An 11,359-nucleotide genomic window follows, 5' to 3' on the forward strand; every position below is an offset into this window, starting at 1 on the left:
CAGTAGGATAAATGAAAAAATAAACATAGATTCAAGGCCTTTAAAAGACAAATCTCACCAGTATCACATGCTCCCATTCAATGAGTAAGAACTTCTGAGTATCACAGAATTTTTTTTAAAACCTACATTTTAAAAAAACACTTCAGTTGTTTGAGAGGTAAGCTATAAACTGTTTGACATGTGTGTAAGTAAAAGGAGGCAATATTAAGATTTATAATGAGACATCTTAATTTCTACTATTAATTTGATATGTAATATTTAAATTAATATTTAAACCAAGACTGTCTCTGGCAGACCAGGATGTATGGTCCCTAGCTGTAAGACTCATTTTGAAAAACACTGTTACATTGTTATAGAGGAAATATTACAATGGCCTACCTCCTACTAATTAAAGTTTAGTAAAGTAGAACCCAAAATGCAAGTCTCATTCTGAATTTTACAACACAGAAGATAGTGATAAAGGGAGGTACTTATTTGCTCTACAAAAAATCTAGCCATTATTAATAATTTCATGTATAGAAACAACAATGCTGTATACGTAAAAAGTGATTAGACAGTAATATGATTTTAGCATAATTACTTCACACTGTAGCTATGCCCATATGGATATAAATAAATGGTTAAGTCTGTCTCTATATGTGCAGATTTTAAATTTGGAGCCATATTACGTACAAAAAATTATAGCTACAGAATGGCTACTCAAAAACAAAAACAAAAAACCCCCAAAAGATGGTAACTCAGTAAGCAGCTTATCCAAAGAACATTTAAAATAGAAGACATTTAATTTTCAGTTTAATATTGTAATCCACCACTAATATTGACAGGTTGAAGTTTTATGAACAAAACATCTATCTCCTTAGTCAAGTAGATAGATGTTTTATTAAATCTACACATTGGAAGCGCTTAAGATTTTTCTGAAACTTTTACAATAGATAAAATTAATCACCCTGAGAGATTTCAGAATGTAAAGTCACAGTAAACACAACCCTCTAGTGTTGATCTTCATTGCTATACACGCTAAAAAGTATGTCTCTGACCAAAACCGAACCAGATCAAAAACTCCCCCCAAAATAAAAAATCTGGCACAAATGAATTGATTCAGATCCAGTAATTTAAATGTGGCATTTCGGTTATAGTTTTGATTGCAGTTGATTACTCTATTATAGAAAAAGGCCTCGCTCTCCAATAACCACATTTCAAAACAAATACAGTATATTCCACATATGAATAAAAATGAACAAGTAGTTTTTTGGGTAAAATGGTAGTGCTGGTAAATTCTATCTTATTCATGCTACATACATCTCAGGTTTGAATTATGATGTGATTAATTAGCTATACAGTATCTTACTATAAAACCAAAAGTATTGTCTCAAATCTGAGTCAATGTCATTAAGGACTCATCCATTCAATTCAACTAATCGATCTAAGCATTTTTCGTTTTAGTATTATTTTTATATTAGTAGCTAATTACTTCCCCCTTCTAACAACTTACACTTATTCTATATAGCAAGGTTCCACCTTTCATTCTTAAGGAGTATTCCATAGAACCAAAATAGACAGACTGCAGGGAAAACAATGAGAAATCAAAGAAATCTCTTGCCACCCTTAGAACTACCGAGCTCTACACTCAAGAAATGAAAAAAATGGGAAGAGGTAATATAAAAACTCCTAAATTGTAGAAGAAATTAGACTAGTTTAGTTTTAACATCTTCTTTAATAAGACATTACAGCACACAACTGAGCCCCACTGTGTCAGTTAAACATGGGGATGCAGATCCATACGAAGGAGAATGGAAAACAAGTTTAATCTTAACCCCATTTCCTTTTGGCAACTAATGGAGATACAGCATACAAACGGACCGAGTCTCTCTCAGGGTAATTTATCAAGTCTTTGAAGACACCATAACAGTTTTATAACAAACTTTGCTGTGATCTGTTAAAGAATCTTCAAATTAAATAACAAGGAGGTTTAAGAAATGTAATTTTCCCCTTACAGCAGATTTAACTCGAACACAATAAAAGGAGATTGTACTAATAATCCTCACATGAAATATGAGAATTAATATCTTATGAAAGATCAATGTAGCTCTTGCCCTACAACTGAGATCTAAAGGTAAATATGGTGTCTTCAGCTGCTTATAAAAAAGGCTTAAATACAAGAACAAAAAGCTTTTATTCTAAATTACAGTTGGTAAAACAAATGAAAAAAAAATTAAACCAAAACTTGCGAATGGTTTTTAAATGATTTGTTACTAAACATAAACATACATATGCTCAAAGCACTTTTAAAAACTTTTAAATTGTAATTTAACCAGAACTTCTATAATACCCACCACAAGCAATTAGGCAAATTCTAATATTCTGGTAACCAACATATTGGGAAATAACAGACACTAAATCTGAAGCTTAGGAAATTAAATACATGAAAAAAATGACTATCTCAAAGTAAGAGTATAAGGATAGGAGTTGCTAAGAAACTATCACCACTGAAGCTTTTCCTTGGAAATATCTTATTTTAAACTTACAGTGAAGACAACAAGGTGGGCAGAATATGCACAGCCACAAAACCAATCCAGTGATGAGTTACAGCACAAAGGGATGCGTTTGTAATCCACAGGATCATATTTGCAGCTCTAAGCGATTACCAGTAAATATTTGAGTGTTCTTCCTAATATATTAACTTTAAAATTTAAACTGAGTTACAGCAGTGTCACTCGTAAAGATAATAGTTGACAAAAGCAATTTAGAAGAACCCTAAAATCAGTCTTCTTTAACTCAGTAGGATTTACCTCATTCATCTGAACCAACACACTTCCCCATCCTTACAGCCAAAAGAATGTGGATATTGGCCTATTTTAATACTTTTCTAGTTCAGATGGAAGTCATACTATACAGTCTTTGATTTTAGGAACCAGCACAAAGTAAACTCCTAAAATCAACTACTCAACTTAAAAGGAAAAGAGGGAGAACGTTCCGTAAATTAACCAAGCCACAAGTCATTCCAATCTTACTGTTAATGCAAAATCCGTTCATAAAATTGGCCAAATCACTGATAACTTCCAAAAACTCCTTCAAAACTTGAGTTTCAATTACAAATTAAAGAACTCCAAGAATTTCCAAAGAATCCAGTATAATTTATAAAAGATAGACCTTTACCAGTTCACATACGTTGCGTGGTATTTTGTATTAAACAGGCTCACTGATTATTTCATTATGGCATATTCTTCAGAAGCTAATCGTTCAGAAGGGCTCACTGACAATCCAACCGCTTTAGGAATTTATCAGTTATCTACAGAGTATACCTGGTTGGCAGATCATACAGCAAGTTGATATATCCAACCTCAAACAAAGGACACAATGAGGGGGGAAATAACACATGATTGCACTATACTAAGGCAGCAGGTAAGTCACTCTTCACCTAGATCAGCAGCTGCCGATAAAATACTGTGCACAAATTTAATGAATGAATCTGTTTTAGTTTAACTAATGAACCTGCCACTGATCTGAGAAAGGGAGACAAGAATTGCACTTGCAATTCTAGCTGAAGAATTCATTAGATTTTTATAAGGCAAATAATGTGGAAAGTTGGAACAGAATTTCTAGAACCATTTATCCTGTGATGTTGTAAAATCAAAGTACTACTTTATTAAATGAGTTATTTTACACAATATGAACATCAATATAATTACAATTGTAAAAAAATTTTTTATAACAAGGATGGACTGATTTTCAGATTTCCAAATCAGAGTCAACTGTACATTTACACAGAATTGTCTTTGCATGAAGCCCAAAAGGGAACAGCATAAAAACGAGTGTTTCTGTAGCCCCTTTATTTTTGCTGATCAACAGTTTGTTAGAAAAGCAGCTGCAGGTTTGTTACCTAAGGTCTGAGAAGAGTCAAAGGTGTCATGAATTCACCTATAAAATATAAGCAAAATTTTCAGTGAATGTAAAGCACTGCACAAATGCAACTTATATGCATTTCAAATGTCTAAAAGAAGCACAATATGCCTAAGCTATCAAGTTAGTCTGATATATCTGTTAACTGGATTTTATAAATAGATCTTTGATGAATTTACTTTAAAAGGAAATAATTCTTAGACACAACCACTCCATCACTCACCACTGATGGGGGAAAAAAACCCAACTACACAGAAAGTGTAAACTGATTATTTTCAAGCAACTACCAAGTTTACACAGTATACGACTACATTTTGCCCTATATTTTAATGCACTTACAAGCTTTGCTAAGCACTAAGTAAAATACTTCCAAAAAGGCACTCAGAAATATTGGTCTGCAGCATTTCTGGGAGCAAGACCCTCAAATACCTATGTAAGTTATTTTCTTTAAGCTGAAAAGTCTCTTCCCTTCTTGGACGAGAGTTGCTCAGCATCCCCTCATCTCATTTTTGGCTAGTCGTAAAAACTAAGATTTTTCAAAGATATTGAAACGATATGGTCCAGAAAAACAGACATTTAACAACTGTAAAGTTAAACATTAACTTAAAAAGGAGAATAAAGTTTTAGCCAGAAGGTAGAAATTAATTTCACAATTACAGAATTTTGCTCTTGTATACAACCTTGAGATTAAGAAATAAAAAGAAGAAAAGGTCAATTACCTGTAAACAACTTTATGCCTGAACATCAGCCAATTCTGGAGGAAGTGGAGTCTTAGGATGCTTGCTCTCAAAGTGCTGCTTAAAGGTCTTAGGGTCTGGCATTTGTGTCTAATTTTAAAAATTGTGCAAAAAAGAAGAGTTAGACCCAATTCATGAAATAAAAATGTATCAACTTGTAAAATCCTGATCCTGATGATGATAGATAATTATGGCAAAACACTTTTAAATTACTGTAACTTAGCGGCTGGCATATGAAAAAGGACCTTGTAACAAAGAAATTCCTAACATATTCCCACATTTCACATATGAAGGGGTGGGTCACACAGAATAAAGTATTCTGTTAACTGATTAACAGTAAACAATAGGTAACATTTACTGAACACGTATTATGTTAAGTACATTACCTGCATTCTCAAAGAAGCTTCTAGTAATCTTAAATTAGTTCCTCCTGTTCTCATTTTACATAATAAGGAAATTAAAACCTGGAGTTTAATTTGCCCAAGACCTGTTTTAACCTAGAATTACGTACTTCAGCTCTCAAATATTACACTATACTAACTTCCCCGGGCAAGAACCTTCAATTATTTGTTCTTTAACACAATTAGACAAAACAAGAAATAAAAGTTTTTTTGTTGTTTCGTGTTTTTAAACATGTGAACTACTCTAGTACTATTAGGTCAAAGTATTTCTTCATCAGTAATTTAGTGAAATTTACTCTTATCCTGCTTCTTTCCAATCAGAATCTGAAACTGTTCAATTTCATTATTTTAAGTATATCAAAGCTCAATGTGAACAAGATATTTAATGTAACAGATTTCCTCTCAGATGAATGAGAACTTTTATATAGTTAGGAACTTCTATTTCATCACTAATGACTTCAATAGATGATAAACTTTAGTCCAGGAATCATGTCTTATCAAGATCCCTTCCCATCCATCCATACCACCAACCCTACCCAGGTAACAGAGCTCTGGGGGAAAAAAAAAAAGAGAGAGTGTGTGTGTGTGTGTGTGTGTCTACTGGACCAACCTCACTATGTATTTCTCCCCTGGCACTTTTATTCACTAACTTCAAGGGTGGTGAGCTTAAACAAACAGGGAAGACAGAGCCTCTGGATGGGACTTAAAGAAAACTTCTTTGAGGTAATGTGGTATGGTGGTCCAGAGGGTGAACTCCGGAGCAGGACTGCTTGGGTTTGGATCCCAGCTCTTTTTCATACTAGCTGAGTGTCCCCGCACAAGTTAATTTAGTCTCCATGACTCAGTTTACTCTCTACTGTAAAACGAGAAGAAAAGTACTTTCTCTCATAGGGTTGTGTGGATTAATGGGCTCATATATGTAAAACACCTGGATCAGTGCCTGGCACATGGTAAGCACTCAATAGCAGCTGTCATGATCATTCTTCAAATCTAATAAAACATATTAATCCCAGTAAAAGCCCTCAACATGAATATACTCTATACAGTTTTGTAGACGTTCTAACTATGGATGTAGTGAAGAAAGAAAAGAGCTAATTATAAAACAGAGGTATATTCACTAGCATCTTACATAGCTCTAACTAAGAAAGTAGATCTGACTTCTTTACAAAGTTCAAGGTGGATTATTTGCCCTTAAGAAGACATCTTTATTCTGCAGGAGGAAAGGGAATTTACTTTGTTCATTCTTTTCCCCAACACCTAGAGAACTGTGCCTGGCCATAGGAGCCATTCAAAAAATATTTGTTGAATAGTTGAATGAAGATGGATTACTGGCTCTCAAATCTACTATTTCAAGTAAAGCATTTATTTTGCCATGGTTGCAAAAATTTAACCTATACAAGCTCTTCTCTAATGAAAGACTTGCCCACTGGAAAGCTATGTCTTTCAAGGCCCCTTACCCTACAGACAGTGCAGGTATATATTAAGGCAGCTTTGGCAGCAGCCTTTTGGTCATGTCCTTGTTTCTTCTTTTGTCCAGCTTGCTTTTTGGCATTTTTCTGCTGAGACTGAATCTTCTGCTGTCCACGAGCCATATCTAAAAACAGAAGTTGAGGCATTAGAGTGATTTATTCACTCAAACAGAGAGTAATCTAAGTATGATAACACTTCCAGAGTTGAAGCCTTAAGTTTTATAGAAACAGTTGTTAATTAAAATGCATGGGTTTTCAAATTGTCACATACAATGCTACTAGAGGATGAGCTGGTATAACCACTGTGGAAAACTGATAGTTGTCCACCCTCTACCATAACCAAGCAATTCCACTTTTCGTATACAGTATCCAACAGAAATGCAAACATATGTACACCAAAAGACTGTACAAGAATGTTTAGAACACCAGTTTCCAACATAGTCCAAATACCTATTAATAGTAAAATGGATACATACCTTGTGGTATATTTATACAATGGGAATACTATGGAGCATGCAAAAGGAAGGAACTATTGTTACAAGTAACATCAAGGTTGTTATCTCAGTGTTAAAGGAATGACGCCAGATGCAAAGAATATATGTTGTATTAAGTCCAAAACAGGAAAAGCTAACCTAAGAGGTAGTGACTCGGAAGAAAGGGCACAACCGGGGATTTATGGGGTGCTGATAACGTTCTATGTCTTGATCTGGGTAATGGTTATATAAGTGTGTTCATCTGTAAAAATTCATTGAGCTACACCTAAGATTTGTGCACTTTGCTATATGTAATCTCCAAAAATTCACCAAAAAAGTTTAGCTCCCTTCCCAATCACTTGTTTGATCACTTTGCAAAGATACTTTTCCCCTTCTGGTATTCACTGTTGTGACTTGAGCTTCTTCCAACTTTATGAGAAATAAGAGCCATCTTCTAAAGCTTCTAAAGGAGATCACAGGAGCAATGGAAATTGTTCTCTTAAATACTTAGGTTTCATAAAACTACTGTGCTATTCTAAATCTTCTAAAAAATTGGTCTGTGCAGGATTGCTGGACATATTATTAAATAAGATTAAATTAGTTCCCAGTTGAGAGAATGAACCTCGTAAAAAGGGAAGGAGTACCTTTCCAAAAATGAAAGATACCTACCACCCTTTTACTTCTGACAGGCTGAAATGTACCAACACGGATTAAAAATAATTAAGTTACTGAAAAAAAGTTACTTTTACTGTTTTCATTAAAATTAAAGTCTATTAAACATGAGTTAAACCTGTTCATAAAGGGTCTATAATGAGTCTCAGCTGCTTTTTAAATAATCAAAATTGAGTCTCAAGTGGAATTCCTACGTACAGCTTTGACTAGCACTGCAATTACGTTTTAAACTTTTAACTCATTGAAGGACATGAACATACAACAGATCTACATCAACTTTACCAGAAAGCAGTGCTGGCTTTTTCTGAGTGGAACCCTAACTTTAATGGATATAAGGGCAAAGTATTTCATTGAAACACCTGAGCTTCTCTCCCAAAAAGAAAAAAAGGAAACTGAAAAAATAAATACACTAATTGGACAAATTCTCACTAGCATTTAACACTGAACTGCAAGTCAAATAAAATATAGAAGAGGATCAATGCTTTTCTAGGAAGCCAGCTGAGTATTTTAACAAATTACAGAAATGTTTAGTATGCTAGCCTAATATACAAACCCCATTCCCAAATAATGGTAAATACTACCAGATGTGTTAGTCCTTGAAGACTAAACTTCCATCTAAGTTTTTTTTAAAAAGCAAATCCTCATTAAATCCAAGCCAAAGGAATGATTTTTTTAAAATATATTTAAGTCCAAATCTTACGGCAAGCTTACAAACCTATTCTCACGGAAACAGGTTTGGACACTTCTGCATCATTCGTACGACAGTAGTTGGGTGTTCAACTTTATGTATCCCAATGTTTTATAAAGCTCTTAATGTCTCAATGTCTTGGTATCAGTTCCCTATGTTAGACTACTTTGGTCCTCTCACGCATCTGAACTCTTCCACACAATGTATACTGTGTATGTTAATACATCGATTTTGTGGGTAAACTCAATTGTTTTACATTGAAAAAGACTTACAAAATGGCACGCCACTAATTCCAGAAGTTTCTTTGGTAACTAGAAGTTATTAAGTATTTTAATAACATTTTCACCCAGTGATCTGTACACAGCAAAGTCATTAGATGTACCTTAGTAACTTTTCCATTTAGAACTTCGCCTAAAATATAATACGCATAGATTTAACCATTTTCCAGTCATCTAATAATCGTAACAAAACAGCCATAAAAACTTTAATAAAAAAACTGTAGTTGCTTATTCTTATTTTTAAAACAGAAACTTAACACCAGGTAAAGGAAATCGAATCAAACAGTCTAAAAACATGAGGTAGGCCCCTAACTTCTAACAACACCCTGCATCGATTTCCTTTCTGAAAGCCGAAATGCAAACGAACAAGCCACCTGCTTTTGGACAGCTCAACTTAGGACTTGCTCTCCAGCCAACTGAATTTTCTACAAAATCTTAAGCATAACTTCTCCTTGATTAAATGCGACAAACTGAGGGGCAAGAAGTCATTTACAAATACCTTATTGCTGGTTTTTAATAGAATTCGTTAGTGTGGTTTTCCGAAGGGGGCTGCAAAGAGGGAAGTGGAACGAATGAGTTCTAAAATGAGGAGCTCTTACAGGAGGCAACAAGTAAGCACTGCCCCAAAGATCCTCTTAAAATCAAAACAAATGAGTAAGAGAAAAAAATTCTTGATCCAGGAAGTAGGATCATTCTCCATAACCATCTGAAACGAAGAGGCCCAGGCAGTGATGAACATCCCGACCCTAGCTTTTAACTACATCCTTTTGGAAAGGGGAGAGAATGAAAGCCAGGAGCAAAGTCTGTTTCACCCCACACTTCACTGGTCCCAGCTGCAGCCCGGGCCACCTTCCTTCCCAAACCTGCCTCTCCCGCCTCGGGCAGCCCCTTCCTCTTTTCAGCCACGAAGAGCCACACAGCCCCCACCGACCCGCCACTCCTCTCGGACCCCGGCCCGAGACGCGCCTCCTGGAGGCCTTGGCTGCCCGACACCCGGCCCCTTCGGCCACGGGGAGCCCCAGCCCCGAGAAACCGGCCAGCTGCTGTCGCCAGGGAGTAAGGTTACCGCTCCGCTCCCGCGGCCGGCCTGAGACCCGGCCACCTGCAGGGCCTGGCAGGCGCCCGAGCTGCCCCTCTTTCCCGCGGCCCGCGCCGGGACAGGACGGGCCCGGCGGTCCCCAGGGAGGCGGGGGCGGCCGGCGGCCTCTTGCGACCTGCGGTGACCCCCACAGTCCCTGCCGATCCAGCCGGGGGCCCCCACCCGATTCCCAGGCGTCCTGCGGCGTCAGCGCCGCCCCCACAGCCGCTCACCCGGGCCGGGACAGTCTTGCGTCGGAGAGACCGCGCAGCGCGAGAGGGCCGGGGGAGGTGGCCGGAGGGAGAGGACGGGGGAGCGCGCCCAGCACCGCTTCGGCTCCTCCACCCGCCGAGGAGGAGAAACTGGAGAGCCCGGAGCACAACAGCCCGCGCCTCGCGCCCGCCGCCGCGCGCGCCGCCGCCTCAGCCGGGGCAGGCCACTCCGCCTCGTGCCCGCGCACGCCGCGCAGCTCTCCCAGTAGCCCCAGCGCCCGCCCGCTCCTCGCAGTCCCCGCCCACTCGCCTGCGAGCTGCGGCCGCATCCCCCGCCCCCACCCCGCTCGCACGCCTGCGCCCTTTCCGGTCGCGTGGGCCAATGGCAGCGCGCCCCTATTACATAAGCGCGAGGGGGCGGAGCCTGGCGGCGACGGCGGCCCGTAAGAAACGGGAACTGCAGGGGACGTCGCCCTGTGTCCCCGGCGCCCCTCCCCGCCCGCGTGCTCTACCTGAGCGGCTTCAGCCGGTCCTGCGAGCCGCGTGATCTCGGTCCCGGTGTGTCACGGCTCGTAGCGTGTTTCACAAGTCACTGGCTGGCTCACTCCGGCAGTGCCCGGGCCTCGGCTCCTGTGTCCCTCATCGCGCGCCTCCGGTCTCGGCGGCGCCCTCCTGTGACCAGGCGGGGGAGCGGCCCGGAGAGGAGCGCCAGCGCCGCGGCGGCCTGGGTCACCGACCCGGAGCCAGCCACCCGGGCGCCCCCCCGCCCCCGCCCCCGCCCCCGCCCCCGCCCCCGCCCCCGCCCCCGCCCCCGCCCCCAGTGAGGCCCTGAAGTGAGGCGCGCAGCCTTTGTTCTCTCACCAGCCGCCCTTTACCCGGTTCCCACGGAAACCCCGGGTATTTTACCTACCTGGGGTATTTTGTGAGTTCAATTCAAGCCTGGCTGGCTGTCTAAAAATTGCTGGCTAGGCCTCCCTGACCGGTTTAGGCTGACTACTAACGATATACTGAGTTGCTCATATTTGGGGGAATGTTGAAGTTGAGTTTTTTGCCTTTCTTGATTTACAGACCACGACTTCTAACTTCCGATATCGGAATCAAGAGCGATGGCGATTGTAACGATTACAAAATCTGCTGACTATCTGGGAGGCATTTTAGACATTGGTTTTATTCCTCATCTCTGCTCTCCCACACGCGCACATTGGTTTGCACGTTGGTTTCTAGTTAGATCCATTCGTAACAACAATTACAAAAAAGCAAGCTTTGGTATTTGGTGTTCTCACCTTTTCCATAGCTCCCACTCTTCCAAATTTGCCTTTCAGTGCCCTGGAAATCTTAGTCAAATGTAAGTACATCCCAAGTTACCTGGCCTGGGATATAGATGTTACAGAATTGTTTAAAATAGCCAGGAGGGAGTTAGCAGCTTGCTGCATTTGGATGACATACGATGA

General features: G+C 39.7%; 1 protein-coding gene across 2 annotated transcripts; it reads right to left on the bottom strand.

The window, feature by feature from the left end:
* Nucleotides 1-1,694: 1,694 nt before the first annotated feature.
* ZNF706 (zinc finger protein 706) lies at nucleotides 1,695-10,559 on the bottom strand. 2 transcript variants are annotated; one of them, XM_044743879.2, is made up of 4 exons: nucleotides 10,421-10,559; nucleotides 6,496-6,632; nucleotides 4,620-4,727; nucleotides 1,695-3,918 (listed from the first exon to the last, which is right to left on the bottom strand). In XM_044743879.2, exons 2-3 carry the CDS (start codon nucleotides 6,628-6,630, stop codon nucleotides 4,632-4,634), a joined length of 231 nt encoding a protein of 76 aa, XP_044599814.1. In that variant the 5' UTR covers nucleotides 6,631-6,632; nucleotides 10,421-10,559; the 3' UTR covers nucleotides 1,695-3,918; nucleotides 4,620-4,631. The 2 variants fall into 2 exon arrangements, with proteins under 2 accessions (XP_044599814.1, XP_014722851.1); XM_014867365.3 differs by lacking the exon at nucleotides 10,421-10,559 and adding an exon at nucleotides 9,930-10,222.
* Nucleotides 10,560-11,359: the final 800 nt, after the last annotated feature.

The sequence above is a fragment of the Equus asinus genome, chromosome 12, assembly GCF_041296235.1.
Source record: "Equus asinus isolate D_3611 breed Donkey chromosome 12, EquAss-T2T_v2, whole genome shotgun sequence".
Classification (NCBI taxonomy): domain Eukaryota; kingdom Metazoa; phylum Chordata; class Mammalia; order Perissodactyla; family Equidae; genus Equus; species Equus asinus.